The sequence below is a fragment of the Falco naumanni genome, chromosome 9, assembly GCF_017639655.2.
Source record: "Falco naumanni isolate bFalNau1 chromosome 9, bFalNau1.pat, whole genome shotgun sequence".
Classification (NCBI taxonomy): Eukaryota; Metazoa; Chordata; class Aves; order Falconiformes; family Falconidae; genus Falco; species Falco naumanni.
In genome coordinates this window covers 37,185,447-37,208,557 of record NC_054062.1, presented here as the reverse complement: position 1 = coordinate 37,208,557, position 23,111 = coordinate 37,185,447, and the positions used below count along the sequence as shown (strand labels likewise).

Below are 23,111 nucleotides of genomic sequence, written 5' to 3'. Positions count from 1 at the left end.
TCTGCAATGCAATTTGAGTAACTTCCTTTGATGTGCCATCTGGTGAATCATTTACTGGGAATGTCTTAATCACATCAAAGGCATATATCAATGCCCGTGGATTTTCTCAGTGTTTAGGACTCTGCCTGTATATTGCACTCAAGGAACAGATAGATTAGTACAGAATTAAACTACCCACCGTAATAAAAAAATCTGCAGCATATTACCACTATGGCCTCCAGCACCAGATTTTAGAGGAGCTGTATTTCACAATTACCTCAAAAAGGCTGCTGTGCAAACTAACAATCAGCCTTGCTCGTGTTTCCAAAAATTTGTAAAAATAGACACGCGTCTGTGGTATCAAAAAGAAGTTTAGAAGCATATTATGCTATCGAGAGGGCCCATTGGCAGCATGCTCTAACATCAGTTACTTTGACGTAGATCTAGGGTAGATTTAAGACTAGATGTAAGGAAGAATTTTGTTACAATGAGGGTGGTGAGACACCGGGACAGGTTGCGCAGAGAGGTGGGAGATGCCCCATTCCTGGAAACATTCAAGGCCAGGCTGGACCGGGCTCTAAACAACCTGATCTAGTGGAACGTGTCCCTCCCCGTGGCAGCGGGGGGTTGGGCTGGATGACCTTCAAAGGTCCCTTCCAACCCAAACTGTCCTGTGGTACTATGATTCTATGACATCCCTTCCTCACACTCAGAACAGAAGCTACTGCTGACCCCTGCTCTCTGCATCCTGAGGCTAAATTAGGGTCATATTTCCAAAAAATCCCAAATCTTTCTGGTTACCAAATATAGTTTAAAAAAACCACATGCAATTTTATTCCCAGAAAACCAAGGCCAGGCTACACCTACGTGCACCGGTCCTGCCTTGCCGCTTAAACTCTTTTAATTGCCTGATCCTCCAGCACCCCGCCGACACGCCTCACACGCCTCACTGCTGCTTCACGGCCGCCACCGGGGCCGCCGCAAAACCCCGCCACCCCACCCACCCGGCGCCCAGGGCCAGCGGGGTCAGGCGCCGGCTCCTCGGGAGGGGGGCGACCCCGGTGCCCCGCCCGCCGGCGCCTCCCGCCCCGCCTCCGCCCGCCGGCAGCCCCGCCCCGCCCCGCCCCGCGGCGGCGGCCGGGCGGCGAGAGCGTGTGGCGGCGGCGCCGCGCTCGGCCTGATTTACGGCTCTGCTGAAAACGGCTTCCCCGCCGCCGCCAGCAACAAGTCCGGTGAGTGCGGCGGCGCGGGGGCGGCGACCTTGCGGCCGGCTGAGGCCCGCGCTGAGCCGGGCCCGGGCTCGCTCCGCCCCGGCAAGGCCCGGGCGGCGGCCGAGGCGAGCGGAGCTTCCCAGCGTCGCCGGGGCCCTGCGGCTGGCCGGGCCGGGCCGCGCCGGACGGGCGCGTCCCCGGGCGGAGATGGCGCGGTACCCCTGAAAAATCACCGGGAAAGTTTCCCAAGTTTCCCGGCGGGCCTGCCGGGCTGCTCCGGCCCCGGGCGGGCGCGGACGCGGGCTGTCTCCTCCCAGCCAGGGCCCGGCGAGGAATGCAACAGACGGCCCGGGATGAAGGCAGGCACCCCTGGCAGGAGCCGCTCGGGAGCATCAGCCTCCCCTTCCGCTGCCCACGATGCGGCGACAACACCAGGTTCCGGAGCCTGTCCTCCCTGCGGGTGCACCTGGAGTACAGCCACAGCTACGAGGAGCGCAGCCTCCTGAGCAAGGGCAGCCTCTTCTCGCCCCTGAAGGACGCGGAGCTGGGCTCCCCGCCGGAGCCCGCCACCCAGGGTGGCCCGGGCAGCTCCGGCGGCGCCATTCAGCCCAAGGGCTCCTACCTGAATTTCTGCGATGCCTCCTGCGGGAGCGGGCAGCCTCTGGAGCTGGAAGCCGAGCGTCCCGTCTCCTACGTTGCCAACTATGTGTCGGCTGACTCTCCCAGCGAGCAGGTTTCTAAACCTGGCCTCCCGGCCTCTGACTCCAAAGCCTCCTTCGAGGCACACGTCAGAGAAAAGTTCAACAGGATGGTAGAGGCCGTGGACAAAACGATTGAGAAGCGAATCGATAAGCTTACCAAAGAGCTGGCCCAGAAGACGGCCGAGCTGCTGGAGGTGCGGGCGGCTTTTGTGCAGCTGTCCCAGAAGAAGCAGGAGGTGCAGCGGCGGGAGCGGGCTCTGAGCAGGCAGGTGGACGTGGCGGTGGAGATGATCGCAGCCCTGAAGCAGCGCCTCTCCGAGTCTGAGGAGGAGCTTCACCGGAAAGAGGAGTAAGCGGGGAGGCCAGAGCTGATGGCTTTGGGCGGGCTGCCCGGCGCCTGAGCGAGTGGAGCCTGTGGGAGAGCAGAGAGGGGATGGGTGGGTTGCTTGCTGGTTATGAAAGGGCCTGCTGCTCACCAGCTTCTGAGCACTGTATTGCTCGAGTTGTAGTGCATGTGACCACATCCCCTGCCTTGCAGGGGACGGTTTCCCCGAGCAAGTAGCTTTCATGCTTGACTCCCCGGTGACTATCTTTTACGTTCTGCCCATGCCCGTGTTGTTGTTCCCGGTTTTGTGAGGGTAGGGCCAAGTAGAAGCTCTCATCGGCATTTAATCTGATTTACACTGACACCTCTAATTTGTCATCTTTTTAAGAAGAGATGGGTGGGTAAGTGCTGGAGGAAGTATGTGCGAATACTGAATAGCACCTTGTCCCTGAAGACATCCCACCACAGTCAGCAGGCTGCCTGTGGAGTGGGATGGTCTCCTGTGCAACCCAAAGCTGTACTGGAGACAGTGCTGGAAAGGCCACATCCAAGTAGGTGTTCTAGATGGACACAGAAACTCAAATTGCTTTTATGGGAATGGGAAGCAGATGCCAGAATCGTTCCGACTAACCTAGGCCATCTAAAAATACATTTGTGATGCATCCATTAAAAATGTAGTGATAGCTGCTATATTATTTATACATGAACTACTTGGTTTATTCAGCACTTGCTGAAACCTTTCAGGCTTTTCAGAGCAACACAACTTATTTTAGAGGAATGCAAATAAAGAGCCTTGGTAATGGAGTGTCTCTAAACGAATTCATCAGCTTACTTGGGGAAGATGAGAAGTGCTAGTTGCCATGACGCTGATCTTAGAAGAAATAGGAAGGTGGTGTAGGAGTTCAGTGTAGGAAGCTTGGAGGGCTTTCATCATTCCTTCCTGTAGTCTAAGTACTAGAAATGATGATGGCTTTTATATCAGTAGGAGTCGTCTGTCTTGAGGCAGTCCTGTAGATCTCCCAGAAGAGGGGACAGCAGAGGTGGTGGGACTTGAGCCCCTGGGCTTTGTATCTTCCTTGAGAGGTATTCAACAGAATCTCTGATTTTTAAAATATCAGGTCACCCTCATGGAAGAGAAGACTGAAGGACTCAAGGTGAAACTGAGACAGATTTGAAAGTATGCTGGAAGGAGGCTGTGAAGATAAGAGTTTGAAGCAGTTTTGGTATTCCCATCTAGCCGACCTCTCCTTATGGGCTCTTTCACAGCGTGATTCATCCTACTCTAGGAAGTATCTTAGAGGGGGAGGGCTTGCGCTGTGAAGGTTCTTCCTTCCTCTGCAGACTAGAGGGGGGACCTCAGATAAACAGCCATCTTAGGTTGGATGCTGAACTTCAGGTATCTAAAGTTGTGGTATGAATCTTGCCCCAAACTAAATGCAGAATGTGTCTTTAAAATTCAAGGCTTGAGATCCATAGGAAGAACATGACTGTAGGAGAAAGCAGAAGCCATTCAGTGGAGCAAAATCAGAGTTCTGCAGCACTGCGGAAGAAGAAAAGAGCTTGTGGAAAATGAGAAAGGGATGTAGAGTTATCTGGGTAGAAAGAATGAGTATGATATGGGGAGGACGGAAAGGGCATTGATCTGTGGAAAATAAAAAATCACAACCTTTGCTGCCTCATTAACTATATTAGGAAAAGGCACAAGGAAGAGACCGCTTGCCCCCTTGGCAAACTGCTTGCTAGCCGCAGTGGCAGGCTGTGGTTCTGAGGCCAAAAAAGGCAGTCTTACAGAATGAGAGAAGTGGGGAAACACCGTCCTTCACACTAGGACATTGTCAGGCTTGGGAAAGGGACAGGAGCTCAGATGATTGCTGTTATAATTCTAGTCATCTCTAAAGCAGAAGCCTGAGTGTGTAAGCAGATCAGGAGGTAGCTCCTAAGTTGGTGTTACAGGGAACACTGAAGGTTATTTGACTAGTAAGAAACACTAACAAGAAGAGGCAGCTGCACAAGAGACTTCACCTGAGTACCCAGGGTATTGCTCTTCTAGAATTACTGCTAGCTTTCTTCAGCTTTCAGTGAAGAAGGTAAAAAAAAAAAAATGGGAAAGAAAAGCAGCAATAGGAATGAGCGAATAGATATTACACAGTGGTGTGTTAATTTCTAAAGGTAGACGACTAATGCATGCTAGTGGAAAGGATGAAAGAGTATCAGCTCAGAGTACTGAGGGAGGTCATAGTATGTTCTCACACGTGCCTCTGCCTAGCCCATAGCATTGCCTCCTAGAAGTCACTACGAAGGTACTCTCAAGGAGACCAGGAAGGTAGGCAGGGTGTAGGAATAGGTAAACCTAGGAAAACCTGAAAATACGGTATTTTTTTCTTGTTCAGATGGTTCCTGCGTTTCCTGTCTTGAGGGGTAACAAGGGATAGTGCCATAGAAAAATATACTGGATGTCTTTCCAGTTAAAAGGTCATTGTACAATGAACAAATTGAAAGGAAGGCAGGTGTAAAGAAATACTTGTAAAAGCAGGACTAGTATTTCTAAAGGCAGCTTTTCAGATTTGAACCTCTAAAAATGCCTAGGACGCTTACCTTTGTGCCAGCAGCAGGGAGGCACTGGACGGTATGCTCTAGTAGAGCGGCAAAGAAAGGATGTTCATGACTTTAACAACCATGTCACTTACCTGATTTTCATATGAACTGTTGGTAAATTCTGAGACCTAGCTATGTATTCAGTCCTCTGTGTGTTCAAAAACTTATTTGGTGTGCTGAGAAGACTTTCTCCTTCAAAAAAGGAGGATCTCAACTTTGGCTTTGATTTCTGGAAGAAGTCCAGATGATTAGAAAGCCAAACAAGACTGCTTAATGGAAATTGCAGAAGCAGGAGTTCTTACTGCAGACTGTGGAAAGTCAAAGGCAGTCCTTAGGGACTGCTTTGATACTTGCTGACCTTCAGAAATAAATGCTTTCATCAGTTTCTTTGTTGGTTTTTTGGTTTTGGGGGTTGTTTTTTTTAATTCGCAAGCAATCTTGTGAATATGGATAACTTTTCCCAAACCAGCATTGATATTGAGCCACTGTAGCTGAAAATTTCCTCCTCTTTCCTCTTTGTAGGAGGAAAAAGAAAACACTTTCCTTGAAACACCTCCTTATCCTATTTCTAAGGAAGTAAAGGAAACCTATCTTCCCTTGGTCTTTGAACAGTTGTCCCTAATACTAGAGATCATGAAATATGGTGCATGTGAAGGCAAGAAATGGTTTATAATCAATATGCATTTCTAGATCTCCAAGAGACTGAGATACAGCTGCCCTAGATCAGTTTGAGGGTAAAAAAACCCAAACAAAACAACCCAAACAAATCCAACCAAACAAAACCAAAACACCCAACCCCATAAACTGTCCAAAGGGGGGGGGGTGGGAGGGGGAAATCTAGTCCAAATCTTAGATAAGGTCACAAAATCTCTTCTTTGGGGGCTCTAACAGAGAAGCAGCTGGAAACTTCTATGGGGATCCCTTTAAGAAACTCTTGGAAAAATAACCATGTTTTGATAAAGAAGTTAGAGATGTTTTTACTGGGCCCATATTTGAGCATTCCTCCATGTCCACCTACTCTGACAGTATCTTACATGAATGGGCAATTGCTATCAGTGATCAAATTACTCCATAACTAAATTTAACAATCCAGTGTATTTTTATCTTTATAAAATCTGCCTAGATATGCCAGGGACCTATCTGGGCTGTTAGGCTAGACCTGCTTCTACATGTAAGAATTAAGCAGATATGGAAGGTAGAAGAGGGTGTATTTGTGGGTTTAACCATCACTTCTGACCCATAAATTGGCTATGAAAAAAAAAAAAAAGGTTTGGATTTTAGAAACTTCCTCTTTAGACGGGTATACAAGAAGACAACAACTCTGATTTTGGATCCAATAGTGAATTCAAATTAGGGAAGTTAAAGGAAAGGAAAAATGTGTTAGCAAGAATAATTTGCTTAGGAAGCCCCAAGAAGGCTTAGGAAGGAGAGGTCTAAACTTTTTTTAAACATCTGGGTTTCCTGAATAAGGAGATGGAGCTCTTCTAAGTCTCACATCGTTCCTTTGTACCCAGCCTAGTGGAGGCAGACATGGCACTGCTGTGACTGGTAGTCCTCAGCAGAGGCAGGAGACCTCAGGTCACTTTGACTTGATGGAATTTCATTTCTACCTGTAAAAGCCTGTGTGTCCTGAGTCTTTGCCTGGACCAAGCATGTGAGACCAACACATAAAAACTGATCCACCAAGTGGTCACATTGTCAGAAGCTGGTTTCTCTGATGTGTTCTCCAAAGCAAGGAGCAAGTCTGTAAACTTCATAACTCTATAGGGAGTAAATTCATCTCAGAATTACGTTGTTGTTGATAATCGAAGGACTAATTTAAAATGACAGCACTATGAGGTTTTACTGTTGACCTCTCATTCCAGTGAGAGGGAGGAGTGTTGGTTTAGGCTACCAGCAGGTACAAGGCTGCCCATTTGCAGGGTTTGTAGGGTCAGTAAGGTTGTTTCTTTTGACTTGTCAGTTGATTATTTTTTGTTCGTTTTAAATAAAGTCTATAGTAGTCCAACAAAGGCAGTAATAAAGTGAAGGTATCTTTTTAGTTAAATTTTATTTTTATTCCCTTACAAAAATGGCTGTGCTACTATGCACTATGCTTTTTATTTTATTATCTGGAGGGCGGGAGAGAAGAAACCTGGGTGTTCTTAGAGAAGCAGGCACAGCTACCAAAGGTGGGTCCCAGTTCACAACCTGCCTCATTTGGGCCCTGGACAGTTTTGATGAATGATGACTACAGGGTCAAGCTTTCAGCAGAGCTGCTGAGCAAAGGAATGATTTAATTAGAAAATGTGCCCCAACAGTTATTATTCAATGTTTGATTAAGGAGAATGCAACTCTGAGTACTGTGATCTTAAGGATAACACAGAAGCCTGCCCAAAGGGGTTAAGAGTGCATTGAATAAGATATCAAGGAAACCATTGAAACTAAAACCAGCAATGAAATTAACTTCTAGAGGACACAGAAAGGCTTGTTTCTGGAATTTATGTAAGAAAATAAAACTGGTAGAGTTTGATTTTCAGTAGGTCTGAATAGGGTAAGCATTTGAAGTTACGGTCCTCAACTGGAAGCTACCTTCAATCGTGACTTAAACAATTGCACTTTGCCTCCTAATTATAGGGTGATAGCATTAGTGTAGTGTGTTGCCGTATCTCTGACAGTAATTTCTTTAACCAGTTTAATGTGTTTGCTTTGAGACTGACTGGTCGTGTCTCTGCTCTGGCATAGCCTGGAGTGCAAGGGCTATTTCAGAATAGCTGTGGTGGGGAGTAGTTATTCTTGCCAGCGGCTTCACCTTAAATTTGCAATTAAGGGAATTATCTGTGCAAGTAACATCTTAACAATGGGATTAAAAGCTGGCTTTTGAGATCACTGCAATTTATGCTTTAAAACAACAGCTTTCCTTAAAATACAAATTATACAGCAAAACAGGTTTGATTTTGCTGTTAAGTGGAGTATAACTGCAACTACACACTGTTCCTCCACCCTCAGTTTTAGGTGGTCACATTCTCTCTTCCCCATTGCCTTTCATCTTCCCACTTGAGAGATTACTCTCCCCCAACTGCATTAGTTGAAGCGTAGCATGACTATCCCACAGAATGGCTCTGTGAAATACAGCATTTTAATCTTCACAGTGTCATCCCTGTAAGTTCAAGGCTCAGATGTAGAGCACAGCCCCCTGGATGGGTGCAACTGGTAGGACAATAACTTTCTGAGGGGAGGAGGTGTGAAACTCTTAAATCGAACATGCTGATAAGTGGTGTAGGAATGTGAAACTACAACCCGGTGAATAACAGCAGCCTTCAGGCAGTAACACCAATGCGATGATAGATGAGGTCAGTGGCATGAATACTTAATGAATATACATGTTTTAAATATTTTTACAAGTAAATCACTTTACTACTTACTGTAGTAGGAATTTGCCCTTCTTCAGATAAAATAAGCATTGGTTTTCTATTGATTTTAGATGGGTATTCCAAACGCAGTTCTCTACAGGGTTTTGATATTTGGGTGCACAATCTGCTTAGATCCTTCATGCTTGTCTCCACCTACAGAGCAGTTGCAGGTGTCGGAAGTTGCTGTAAATAGTCCTGGGAACAGTATTGCACATCTGTAGGAGGGCTCGGTCGCAATGTGAGAAATCATTAGCCTTTCTTGTCAGTTGTTAAGGAGCTGGAGCTGTCCCAACCTCTGCGTCTACTCTATCACATGCTTAACTGCTGAAAGTTATACAAATACTAAGGGTATCTGCAGGGTCCACGTGCCAGCAACTGCTCTGGTAAACAAGAACTGCTGCTTACTACTCCTGCAAGGAGCACTGTGTGGCGAAGGCAGAAGAATAGATGTCACCTAGTAAGTCTATGGATTATAACTTTATTTACCACATCTCATGCAGTTTCATGGTAAGACCCTCCATAAAGGTTTCAGGATAAGTTTCAAGGCAAGCTATCTGCAATTTTTCTGTGAGAACTAGGCTACAGCTGAAATGCAAACCATCACACTAACTAGGTCTGGTTAACTATAACAGGTGAAGTCAGTGGCAGAGTCAGATTAAAATAAAAAGCTTTATTAGCAATTTTTCTTGCCGGCAGTGAGTCTTTCCCTCTGCGCTTGTTTTTTTCAGCTGAGTACCTCTGAGTTACCTGCTGCATTGCAATAAATTTCCCCCAGACTCCTCTAACTCTGGGAAGAGGCCTTCTTTAGCAGCCTGGCAATAAAGGCACCTCCTGCTCCTTGTGGGCACCTCCCTTGACTCTCCCTCTCCCTAGCCTACCCCTGTTGCTACAAGCTGCTGGCTGTTTGATGTGCCCTCTGCTCTCAGGGCAGCGGCAGCAATCCCTCCTTCTGAAAGGTTTTGGCTGACAAGAGCACCCAAGTCAAAGCAAAAAAATCCACCTTTCTCCCTGCTGCCCAGTTACAGCCCTCTAACAAAATGTTTTGCTATACAATATACCTTAGTATAGTAAACTATGAACAAACAGATCAGATCACTGTGCTGTCCATTACAAAAATTTACAGAGATCTGAGCTGCACTGAGCATCACCTACTGCACTCAGAAAATTTAGTGGCACGATCTAGAGCTTACAGTGCTACAGCAAGTGCCAGGGTGTAGCTGAGCGAAAAGGGGCAGGAGGCTGCAGGCTGACAGGCAGAGAGCAAATGGAGGAGCAGAGCAGAGTGGGAAAGACGATGCTGAGAGCAGAGGAGTTCACAAGGGGAGTTAATAACTGTATATAACCTTTTCTCAATATAGCAGCAGTGTTCTAGATGTAGAAGAGTCGGCACAGGGTAGCAGAGACCTCTCATTAGGAAGGGCAACGCTTCAGGTCTGAGCCAGGCTTTTAACAAATGATTCCTGTTTCAGGTGAGTGCTGCTGACAAGGCTGTTCTATCAAGGCACAGAGCCCAGCGGGCCCATGTTGCTGTCCTCTGGTTTATGTCTCTACCAAGTGGACCCCACAATATTCACAGGCTCAGCTTCCCCCTGACTTCATAAGGAGCAGCCTCTGACCTCTGTGAATATCCATCTTCCCACAAGCGTAAGAGCATAGAGTAAAAGATAGAAATCATATCACATAATCCGAAAAAACTTGGCAGTCGGTCCTGGAGAAATAAACTGAAAGTAAAATAACACAAGCAAAAAACCATCACAGATATGTAGAAATAGAATTGAGGGGAGAGGGTCATCAGTGTGACTAAGAAAAAGTCTGGGCAAACTACAAGACAAGAAAGGCAATTAGATAAATAGGGGCTGCAGGAAGCTACAGGAGTTCTTTGAACCATTTCCCTATTGTTCTGGTGGGAGGAAGGAACTTCTTCTTCTAGGAACTCCCTTCAGGTAACCAAGGCATAATAGCTCTGGCACCAAGTGAGCTCTTTGAGGAAGAGGTGTGGGAGCAAGTAGAGAGACTTGTTAGCAGTCACTCCTCGGGGCTTGATGTTGTTGTTCTGAGAAATGAGAATGAAGTGGAAACAAACAAAGGAGCTGAACTGACAGAAGTGCTGCTTATCAGGACAAGGCCTGTGACTGAGACCTAGTGGGTGGATATATCCTAGCTCCTGTCTTTCTAAAGGGAATTTACAGAGTGCTGGTACCATTTCAGCCCAAAGCAAAGATTTTAGATACAAGTTATTAAAGGCAGGTTCATAGGCTGTACAGAGGCAGCTAAACAGAGAAAAATTATGAAAACACTACTACTGTTGCTGTTAACAGTTCCTACAAATAATGACAAGTAGAATGCCAAGTTAGCTTGAGTAGTCTAGAAAGCAAGGAAAATACTAGGGAATTTATTGACATTAAGTATCTGTTCTCCTCCTGATAGTCATCTGAGTCAAGTCTTTCAGAAAAAAACCTGCTTCCCCCTGTCCCCCTTATGGCACAGCTCACTAATGAGATATTTGTAGGAAAGGAAGATTTGTGGGTGATCTATTCGTGCCACGGAGCAGGCGATTAATGAATGCTTTTTAACTACCTTTGCTGAAACAACTACAAATGTTAGAATTCTTGAAACTATCACCCTTTTAAAAACAAATGCCAGGTGCTTGATGTTTGTGGCCTCCTGCTGTAGCAAAACACACAAGCTGTCTGTGGCCCCAGGAGGGACATCCTCATGGTGTCCCAGGCTGGCAGCTCCTTGCTTTGCCTAGCCTTTCTGCTGGAGGGCCAGCAGCCTGGCAGACCACACACAGTTCTCCTTCCTTACCCAAAGGGTAAGAGATTTGGAGCCAACCTGCTGAGTTTCTGTCCTTTTGAGCCTTCTGTCCCCTGTAAAAAAGGAGCCCGATAGAGCCAATGGCTTCATGTTGCTAACACAGAACCAGAAATGGCATCGTGAAATCAAAGAAGTTTTAATGCTGGAAGTGCGGTAAGAATAAAGCTCTAAAATTATCCTTAATGAGTTTAGATTGGCTTCCTCCTAAGCATTCCTCAGTGGCTTTTTATTACCAGATTGCTCTGGGCAAGCTAATAATCACAGAAACTGTACAGAGCCTTGAAATGGAATGGACTCGTTGAGTTTAAGAAACAGGGTACCTCTCTGTTTAAGCCAGATTTTGTGGGTGAGTTAATACAAACTAATATTCATTAATGGTCTTTGTCCAAACAATAGTTGCTTGGTTTTGCCTCATTCCTTCCATTGAATACCTACTCCAGCCATGCAAACAGCCTCTTACTGCAATCTGCTGTGGTATAGAGCCGGCAGACACAGCCTGAACCCTAGATGGCAAATTTCCACAGCTGACCACTTGTGCCTAACTCTTCTTAGTACAGATCTGCTCACTGTTAAAACAACTATACAGAGTTAAACCAATTATCTACAACTATACGAGTTAAAACAATGAAAGACAGAGAAACTTTGGATTTATTCTAAACAAGCTAAACTTTGAAAGCTCATTTCTGCTACAGGCTGTTTCCTAGTTTCTGCTTATAACACTTTCTTCAGGTGGTGTATTTCTACCAAGTGATCATCATTTGGCAAGCATTGATTCCCCCAACTCTCACCCCCTCAGTTTTGTACAAAGCAAAAATTAACATAGTTTCATCGGCAGAGCAAGATTATTTATCCAGGAATGTATTAACTGGGGAAGTCCTGTAGGCTCAGTTTTGCCATTTTTTGTAATACATGCTTCACTCTGTAACCAAACTTCTCCCACCCAGAAACTCCTTTGATATCAGAGGTCCAAATGGTCGCTCAGTTACCGATAGTAAACAGATAGTATGCAGAGCATTTCAGAATGAGCTATGTCTCAGTCCAGAGCTGGGACCTTTCACTGTCAATGGTGCTATCTGCTTCTTCCTATTGTGTTACCAGACAAGAAACATCTCTAAACTCCTGACCTAAAACTTGTCTTCCCGCGCACAAACTCCTTGGTCTATAATCTGTAGATTATCTGTTATTCTCCCATGCTCCCACTAGCTTCAGTTCGTAACACTGCATTTTGACTTGCAGGATTACAGCCAAAATAAAGTTTAATGGCCACAGTAGGTCTTTTAATTTAGGAACCACCCCAGCAGCAACATTAAACAACCAGTGTAAGATTATGATGAACCAGGAAGATTAAATTTGGGGTTCATCCATTTCTCTTCATTTTTAGGGCTGATATTCACATGAGTAAATTTTAAAAAAAAAGAAGGAACGTGGATGTAGCTGTCTGCAGATACCTTGAGAGGTGATGATCAATGACATTTCTACCCAGTGGACCACTTAGGACTATTTCCAAGAAACTTAATAATTTGACAAAAAAAACCAAACCCACTGCCCATAAACTTAAAATCAGCATTCATGTTTCCAGATCTTCACTGTGTCCACAGAGAGCTTGAAGTTTTTCAGTAGAGGTGAAGGATGGTAATGAGCCATCATGGGCTATCACCATGTAAAAGGGGAGAAGCATCAGTAATTCTTTGACAGTGGCAAAACCAGAGCCCTTCCCATTATTTATGTGGTCTCTTTGCAATGTTTCTGTCTTGCAGAGAAGTTGTTACTTTCAACCACTTCCTGGAAGAAGCGGCAGAAAAAGAAGTGCGGGGAAAAGCCAGGCTCCAGCACTTCATTGAGAACCTGTTGCAGCGCGTTGATCTGGCAGAAAGGCAGCTAGAATATTACCAAAATCAGCAGATGGTGTGCAACCACACTGACATCAATGAGCACGTGGTAAGCCTTTGTTGTCACCCACAATCACAGGGAAAGTACTTGAGTTTGCATACATGTGGGGTCAGTAGGTCAGGCTAATTGCTACTCCAGGCAGATCTGGATTTGTAAAATGTTTCTTTAGGTGTGTTTTATTTATGTTTTAAACTGCTACTTCACATGAGTGAAAGGAGCAGAGAGTGTAAGAGCAGAAATAGCCAAAGATGGCAAAGGGAGAGCAGAGAATAATGAAGTATTTGCCAGATATTTAAATCTTTCTTCCAGCATTGGCTATTACTGCTGTTACCTTTGCAACAAAGACTTTCCTTTGTGTCATTTAGTGACTTGGCAGTTTTTTTGAAATGTCTGAAGATTTTCAGGAAAGATGTGGATCCCTGCAGAGGACACGTCAGCCTACTGGCAAGTCGGCTTGCCTCTGTATAGTTACCTATCACGGGACTCTTAGAAATGGTGAATGGATTCCCACAGGTCTGTCCCCCCCAGATTAGAAACCAAAGCTGTCTGAACATTGTTAATGTAATGTTTTCCCTACAATGCATTACATTTATATGGCAAGTTTTAGCTGCATGACTTCCAAGGAACATTTCTGTTTAAATGAATAATACCCCATACTGCCTATGCTGAGTAATGCTCATTCTGGGATGTGAGAGGAAAGGCATTTGATCACACACAGCACTGAACAGGTATGTGATGGTGCAAAGCAAAGGTTCCCATAACCACCTGGAAGACAAAGAGCTTTATTTACCTGAATAAATGTAGATGTGCTGAAATCTAGTGCAGGACATCTCAAAGGGTGTCAGTGAGAACATTGAAGGGGACCATAAAGATGGGCCTCAGTATTAAATCATCTCTCCTGCTCTTGATGTGTTTACCGGGTTCCCTGGCTCAGCAGTGTCCCTTGGGGAAGGCACTGTTTTTTGAGGCAGCTGCCCTGCTTTCTGAGTGACTTCAGCATTCCTTTAAGGTCATCCATCCAAATATTGACCAGCCTGACCTTCAGGAGGTAATTACAGAAAAGCACACCATGAGATGGCTCCAGACTCCAAGACAGATGACAAGCTAAGTTAGGCTGGGCAAAAATCCATCTGCAAAGTGTGGACAATACCAGGGACAGAGGGAACATTTACAAGAACATAATCATTTTCAGATGCCAGATCTGACTTGCTTGGCTCAGTGACTTCATTAAATAATATTCAAAGGCTCAGTCTAGTAGCATTGATGGGAGATCAGTACAAAGAACCAATTTAGTACCCAGACTGATTTAAACTGAGCTGGCATTCAACACCTCCTTTATTGACCCCCACTAAAAGAGGGACTAGACAAAGTGTTTCCACACTGTGAACCAAACTCTTGTAAAAAATGAAGTTATACAAAGTTGTGCTGGCACTGAGGCTATGTCGTCCCTAACTGGTCTCAGGATTTGGGGTGGAAAGGGAGAGAAATCCTTGCGTTCTTGCCCCCCACCCTTCAGTGCTGCTGTAGGCAGAGCCAAGGGCTCATAGCTTGAGTTTCCTAGCTGCTTCTGTGAAAGAGATATATCGCTGCAAAATTAAAGGCTCTGAGAGAAAGTTAGTTTAATACAGCTTATTCAGGCAATGTCCCTTATTAATTATCTTGAACACAATAATTACTTCTCTTTGTATCCATACTGTTTAATTTAATGTGAAAGATCTCTGCCCAGCCCACACTTCTTTAGCAATTTACTTTGATTATAGTTACAATAAAAATAACGGGGAAAATATCCAACCACTAACAACTCACACATTACAAATTTTAAAAACAGATGTAATAAGCTGGAGGAGTAATAATTGGTAAAAGTTTGGGGTTTTTCGGTTTATTTCATATTATTCTAGTTTTAATAGCGGGTGAGAATTGAAATATGACTTAAGACTGCAAATATTTTACCCCTGTACTTTAATTACTTGATGATTTAATATTAATAACCTATTTCTGTTTACTTTGCAGCTTACAGACATTTCGTTAAATAAGAAACCCAGATGCCTGTATGTATATTTTTTTTTTCCTCTTAAATACAGCAACTTGATATGCTTACATTTCTGCTTTTGCATTTCACTTTATACAAAAACCTGAATCACGCTGGGTTTGGTTCAGGTTCTATACCCAAGTATGATATGTATTTATGTCATGGAACGGAGAAAAAACAGATTTCTGCTAAATCAAAGCTAAAATCATGTATTCCTTAAAAAAGAAAAAAAGAATAATTTTCTGTTAAATGAATTACTTCTTCCTGCTGCCTGTAATAGCCTATTGCAAAGCTACAGTAGTTGAATCTCTTCAGCAAACATAGGCCAAATTTCAGATGAAAATATCTTTAACATTCTGTAGGTAGGAGAGAGACGGTTGTCATTTCCTAACTGACAGTAACATTCTTGACTTAAAAATCACATGTAAGCAAGCAAGTGACCTGACAAAGCATGGGCACTAACATCTCAGGTTACTCAAGCAGCTGTTCTGGGAGCAGCAGAACTAATTTTCCATGTCATTGTGACTTGGTCATGAGTCCCAGCAGCTGGTTCAGAGCATCATGCATGCTGCTCGACCAAGTGATGGTCAGGCAGTGCATCCTTCCTTGGGGCAACCTTTCTTAGTCGGGACACGAGTTTGGGTCTTTTTCCTATTTCCATAAAACTTGTTGCATTACCACAGGTATGGGACTTCTGCATCCCTGCCAGATTTGTGTCTGACCAGTGGGTTCAAGAATTACTGGAAAGCTGAGATATAAGTGAACAGATGGATGGGCTGGAAAATTAACTAAAAATACAATGTATAGCCTACTGGGTTGGGGGCAGGGGGGAATTTTTGCTCTTTGCATTGTTTTTGGTTTTCATGTATCTTAGTCCTAGCAGGCAACTGGCCAAGTACCCTTTTGCTGGTAAGCAGCATTTGAATTAATAATTAACAGCATGGGGCTATAGCTTTATTTTTTCTACTTTTTATTTTTATAGCATTTATAGCTTTTTTTTTTAACCCTACTGATTGAGATTCTGGAAAACCTTGATTGTCCAAAGCAGACTTTGAGTTGACCGTGTATGCACTTTTCACATTTCTAGATGTCTTAATGTGATTGGAATCAAGGAAAACAGGATTAAAATATAACCAGTGAATTCAGTGACTCAGTAAGATGAGTCCTTCCACTGACAAGTCTTTGGTCTAAATATAATGCAGTTTGGTGAAACCCATTAATTGCTGAAAAATAGTGGGAGTTCAAAGGCATATATGAAATTGTTTAGAGGTTTCTGTTTAACTATTGATATTCTTCTCCTTTGAAAAGATACATCAAAACTAGAATTTAGTAGTAGCCTTTATTTGGAGTTACCAGATTAAAAATACCCCAACTTGTCCTAAGAAGCAGAGAGGATGCTCAGAGGTGTAGGGAAGTTTTATTTTGCACTGCCTGTTCTGTGGATGAACCCAGCATTGGCATTCACCACACCAGCTTTTAAGAGGTCTAACTCAGCTGAGTACATAAAACAAGGTTTTAATGATACGTACCAGTTAAAAGAATTGAGAAGCATTACTACCCATCCAGAAAATTCCGTGTAATCTCAGGGGGGTTGAGGCCACTGATGGCTTACATTGTTTGGGATCAGTGGCTGGACTTGCAATCTGTCTTGCTCCAAGGCCTCTGCCTTGCTTCACAGTTCCTTTTCTCCAGTTTCTCCTGGATGTTTTCAGGAAATGCTGCGCTGAGAGCATGGCAGACCTTTGCTGATGCTCACTAACTGTTTCTCAAAGGCACTGAGACTTGCCAGCACATCTCTGCCTGAATCAACTTTAAATGCTAGCTCCCATTGTGAAGAAGCTAAGAATTAGGTCTCAAAATCATGAGACCTGTCTTGAAAAATACTTGATGCTTGTGAAATGCAGCAAGGATAGGATTGTTCTTAAGTGCCTGTGGCAGCGGGGTGCATTTAGTCACATCATTTCGGCCTTTCTTCATAATGCAACAGATTAGGAATATGTTTGAGCTGAAGTTCAGACTCTCACATTCATTCGTATTGCAGAGCTGCTGCTTTCAGTGAAAAAACATTTCCCACATCTGGAGCTGGCAGCATTTCATTTCATGTGCAATGACCTACATGTTCATTTGTCTTAGGTACTCTGACTGTGAATTAGGGACAGATGTCCATCTTCTCTTCCATAAACTTGATCAATTTAAATACAGTTTAGCTCTTTTAGGCAATCCCCTCTGACCATATTTCTGGTGATATTAACCTTGACCACCTTCTGGGTTTAATAGCATCATTCAGTGCAGCGGAGGGGTGACTAACATCACCTGCAATAACACCTGCATGTGCTTTGGGAATAAGTGATCTAACTTTTTCACCATAACAACATCTGAGAAAAACAAGAGCACTACGTCTTAACAACTAAGTAATGGACTGTTAAAAACAGTGCTCAAGGAGTGATCATAAACTGGAGTGGCCAACACTTGTGCATTTACACAAGTCATTTCTAACCCCCAGCAAGTGGTCAGAGCCCAGGCCTGCACCAGCCCAGTGTGACACAGTGCCTGCAGGCTCCAGCTTGGTCCTGCACAACATTTTCCTCCCCAGACTTCCCCACAGTGAAGTCTGGTTGGCAAATCTACCAGCCAGGTAAAACTGTTCTGTAGGTAAGGCTCAGTTCCTGTGCTGTCAGCTGGCCCTCACTGCCTCCCACCAACAAATACAGAGGCTTTTGTGACACCCTTCTAGCCTTTTAAAGAGCAGGAGAGGACTTGCACTGTACACACTTGAACAACCACAGCTTTTTCCAAAACTAGCTTTGTCAAGTGTGCAATATTGTTTAACTCCCAGAAGAAGTAATATTACACAATCCATGGTTTCCAAAAATAACAAGCTATGGAAAATAGCCCTACGGGAACCCTTAAGAGATCAACTTGTACATCAGCACATCTGTTCCTCAGTCACAGTAGCTGGGCAGACATGAGCTGGTGCCTTACGTTCATAGTGCTACCGTTAGACCACATTTATCTGATGTAAAACATTTTAAGATTATTTTAAAAGGAACTGCAACAATCTTACTCAGCCAAACTGTGGAACTGCAGTTTCAACTTAAAATTTCAGAGCAGAGGGTATGGTTCAGCCTTTGCAGCACCAGGCGCTGTGCCATCACTCCATCTGAGCTCACTGATTTCAGCAAATCCTGCTGGGCTTTAACCATAACAGAGAGAACAAAGAATTCAGATTGCTCTGGCCTGTAAGCTTTTGTACCCTTACTCCCACCAGTTTCTGTATTTCCCTTTCCTCTTCTCCCATTTCAAATCAAAGCCTAAAAGTAAAGCTATAGTTTCCCTAGATGGGTGACCAGGACAAAGGCAGAGCATGGAGTTACCTGAGCTACTGGCCATTAGTAGCAGCAGTTCCCTGGGGCCTGGCCACAGTCCAGGACAGTGCTGAGGTCCTGCCAAGAAGTTCCTACAGTCTCTGTACCCATTTTCTACTGTTACTGATGTTGTGTGGTTTTCCACATTCTTCACAGAAGGTCGCTATGAACATGTGCATCTTTAAAATCCCTATAGATCACCAAGTTATGAGAATATAGACCTCAATGATTTCTCAGCACTCCAAAATCAGCAGAATGCTATCTGAATAAAAGTGTAGATGAACACATGTGAAGAGTCTACCAGTAACACGTGTAAGGGTTCTTATAGTAAGGGATGCTTTTGAGTATTTAGAAGTGTAATTAATTTTGCAACCCTCTTTGTAACTTTCAGCCTGGTCCTGTAAAACAAGGCTATTTCTGTCTTCAAAAATGTATGGGTTTGGGACATTTGGGGGACCTATCACTTTGCAAGATAGACTTGTTAATAATCACTATTATTAATTTCAGGAGCCGAGGAAGTCAGCATGCTTTGTATAATATCCCTGAAGCAAAGCCCCATTCCTTTCAAAAAGGTAGAATCTTGTTGAAAAAAGCAAAGGATGAAAAAACCAGCTTGCAGCCACTGAAATGCTTCTATGAACCTGTTGACTGCCCAAGAGAAATATGGAGAGCACAAAAGAAAGCTGAACCAGTCTGCTCTGCCAGGAAAGTGAGTGTAAAATCAAAGATGGGTAAAAAGGCCAAACCGCTATAGGAATGGTTAGCAATATATAGTAACACAGGAGAGGAGCTTGGCTTCAACGGAACAAATAATTGAATGAAGTTAGCCATCCTACTTTTTCCTATCTATCTGGCCATGCCAAAACATATCAGATATAATATATAGAAATATATACAGTATGGAAGATTTGGATTATTTAGTAACGCCATTCCCTCTTTGGGGGCTATAAAAGAAGTGACATTTTATTCAGTTTACATGGAGGTTTTTCTATTTATTTATTTATAGAGCTTATTTTAAATGACTGCAGTTATCTTGCTGGGCAGTACTGTAGCTGTATGTTTAATTATTTTAGTGGCAGCATGTGGCTTGGTAATTTTTTTCCATCTGTGCTGTTGATGAAGTTCAGAAGAATCCATTTAATCGGCACCTAAATATTCAGTCTTTCAGCTTAGGTCGGTATAAGATCAATGATTAACTGTTGCCTGCACAACCATACTTAGGTGCAAAAGGTGTACTTGAGTTGCTTGAAGGCTGTTCACAGCAGTAGATTACTACCTTGGATTTTCTGCCATAAGTCTAGTCAGGCACATTTCTGTATTTTATTACATAAATTAAACTGCTTGATCCTGCCAGCAGCCACATTGTCTGTTGATACAAGCTTGGGCAGCTCGGCTGTCTCAAGCACAGCTTTCAAATTCCAGAAGCTTTGTGGCTTTGCTGTATGTACCAGCCTCTGGTGTCACTTAGCGAGGAGACCAGTCTGGTACTGCAGCCCTGACAAGCACGGACCGCATGGAGCCAGAGGAGACCTTTCAGTACCGGGTGCCAGCAATTAGGTTATCAGCTGTGGCACAGCCAGTGAAAGGCAAAAGCAACCTGCTTACGTTCCATGGCACCACGTTCTATGCCTGTGCTTGACTTTAGGCATGAGGTGCCTAAAATGGCTATGATCATAACCAAAATCCTTCACATTTTCATTTCTGAAGAATCTTTACAGGGCTGAGAGATCCTTGGATTTCAACTAAAAACCCAAGAGCAAGGAAGTTAGAGACAATTGCAGGACAGGAATTTACATGTTTACATTGGTTTGTGCCAATTAAAAGGATCCTTATATACCAGAGTATTTATCAAGATGATTTTTTGTGTGTACAGTTTTTTGGTAACATGAATCGTCATGCCATGTTTACAGATGTGAACATCCTGTTGATGTTACTTATGAGATTTGTTTTCTCAAGGAAAGAAAGGATAGGTGAGACAAGTCTGTGTAATTTATTTTTTAAATGCTCATAACAGATGTAAATTGTTTATGTGGAAGGTGATTTTTTACAGTATGTGTACAAAGATTTGTGAAAAATGTTTTTCATTTTTTATAACTATGACTGTAAGCAGAACTGAGTATTAAAAGAGAGTGTATCGCTATGATTACTGCTGCAATAAGCACCTGAGTTGCAATATTTTTAAAGCAGAAGATGACTGATCAGTCAGCTAGGATCAGGTAACTACAGATGTCACACAAGTGTCAGTGCACAGAGCTCCCAAGAAAGTAGCAGAGTGAAGAAAGATAGTATTATTCCTCACTTTTATTTTAATCAGTGTATATGGAACAATCAAATGTATGTTTAAAGTTTCTCAACACTGTTTCAGTAGGAAGTCACAGTGTAAAATCAATTCAGGTATTTAGGTTGAAATGACATTTTAATATTTATTTAACTACTTCACAAGGCCACACTTGGCCTTATGCTAGGCATTGTGTATGGTGAAAAGGAGTTGTTAATTGTGTTGCATGGGCTTAGGTCAGATAGTGTCGCGACAACTTTCTTAGGCAAGCCACAAAATAGAAACATCCTTGAGTTTTTTCCAGTTACTTTCCACATCCTTTTATAAACCTGAAAAAATGACCTTTTTTGAAGATAATGAAGGTGAACTTTCGAAAGATAATAGAAATAAAAATCTGTTCCTTTATCCACTTTACACTGAAAGAATATTTTTACTTTAAAATGCCTATCTACTCTGTTAGTCACCAAAGTTAAGTGCAACTACTAGTTCACAAATGAGATGTTTATTTTATTATTTATCATGCCAAAATCTTGACTGTAAGTTGTCCTTTTGGGGGAGGAAAAGAAAAAGAGAGTAGAAGAATTTGCATGTTCTTAAACTTTTCAAAGCCTACGTTACAGTTACTTGCTGAAGAAATGACAGGTTAGTTAATTAGAAAGAAATTGGATTGTACTGTAACCCCAGATAAAAGTTTTTAGAATATAAACATTCTAATAATAAAGATATATTTCTCAGTTACTGTGTCACTTAACTCTTTAAAATACAATGTTTCTTACAAAAGCCTACCCAACAGCAGAGGAAAAGGAGAAACAGCAGCCCTGCTTGGAGTTCCATTTATTCCTCGGATAAAACACCATGTCAGTGAAGTTGAGCTGTGATCTTTCAAAACATTACAAATTAACCTGAAAGACAGGTACAGCATCTTGCCCACATAGCTCGCATGTGTCACTTGCCCTTCTCCTGCTGTAAAGATGCTTGAAAATTAATCTTGAGATAACCTACATGGTCAGATAAGCTGTGCAAAGCAGACCCAGGGCAAGTGGAGGGAAGGGTCAGGCAAGGGAAATTAAGGGCAGAGGGGCTCCTGGGGAATGTATGTAGGTGATATATTCTCCCTCACACATCGCCAGTTGCTGAGTCATAATTTCATCACGTATCTCCCTGGTCAGACTTGGAAAAAGAGGTTTTCCCATGGGAGAACGAGATTCCTGTCGAGATGATAACGATGCTGTAGAAGACTGGATGAGGATATGACGTCCCTCTGACACCCCGAAAAGCTGAATAATGTTCATCGGGGGAAAGGCTCCTTCCCAGTCATGCTTAGACAATTTACTATCTCATTTGTAAAATTGCTGTCTGGTCATCAACAGAATTTGATTGTTGGATGTGCACATCACATCTATACTTCATGTCCCATTAACAGGTGGAATGCTTGAGAAAGACCAGTACATGAGCTAGGATGAATGTAACTGGTGTTAGCTTGGGGGGACTTTATGAGGAGATAACACTGGAACTGGAAAATGTCAATTTAATTATTTTTTACAAAAAATCTGAAAGTGTTCTGACAATGTTGACCACTCATCTTTGAAAATTAATTTGAAGCACAGCTTACCATATTTTGCCCTTTGAGATGCTTTCAAGACATCTAGATGAGTTGTATGCTTGCATCAAAGTGAAATTCAGTGGGATCTGCATGCCTTGTTTTCATATACATTTTTAAAATCACACCTTATCTATAACTAAAACCATCTCAGAGCAGTATGTATACTGGCTGGGCCCTTACAGGTGAGGTTTCTGCTTAAAACATGTTCTGACTGACCTGATATTATAGGCCACAAAGAAAACAAGAAAGTAATTGAAACCCAGACCTTTAATTAGAGCTGTACACAGAAAAAAACCCAATCATTTTGAGATGCTCCTGCCAGTTGAAGAGAGAGTGTGTTTTTAAAGCACTTGATGGCATCTGACCCTCCCTCTGCCTCAGTAGTAAAAACAGTCTTCCCCTGCCCAGAGGAGTTTTGAACACATTTGTTTTGTTTCCGAGAGAGTTAATGGAAATACTCAGCAGGATATTCATATTCAAAGGGAGGGCCACCAATTAGAGCAGTTATTAAGTCAAAAAAATTACTACTTCTATCATCCCTAATAATTCTCCCAACGCCACTGGCTCTTTCAATCTACTTGAACAAAATTCTGCTATCCTCTCTCTTTATTCTGCGTCACCAGATAGTTGCCTCTTTTGTTCTTACCTCAGACTAATGCTGATTGTTTCCATACATCCTGTCTGAAGTGGCTGGAGTGGACTATTTTAGTGCTCTCTGCAGTGGGCATGGGCATTATTATTATATTTTTTTTAGGAAGAATAATCCCAGAAGTGATTTTATCACATGAAATATACTACAAGCTCTTAAAAATAGATCCTGTTGTGACATGAACAAAATGTCCTTTCCCATTCTGTTGCTAATGCCACCCTCTATCAAGCCATGCTGGTTTTTATTCTGGTCTCTTGAATTTTCATTTCTATATCTC

At 43.1% G+C, this 23,111-nt stretch overlaps 1 protein-coding gene across 1 annotated transcript; it reads left to right on the top strand.

Moving 5' to 3' along the window:
* Positions 1-1,098: 1,098 nt before the first annotated feature.
* On the top strand, positions 1,099-21,316 carry ZNF365 (zinc finger protein 365). Its single transcript, XM_040606905.1, has 4 exons — positions 1,099-2,240; positions 12,778-12,958; positions 14,921-14,958; positions 18,812-21,316. Exons 1-4 carry the CDS (start codon positions 1,525-1,527, stop codon positions 19,056-19,058), a joined length of 1,182 nt encoding a protein of 393 aa, XP_040462839.1. The 5' UTR covers positions 1,099-1,524; the 3' UTR covers positions 19,059-21,316.
* Positions 21,317-23,111: the final 1,795 nt, after the last annotated feature.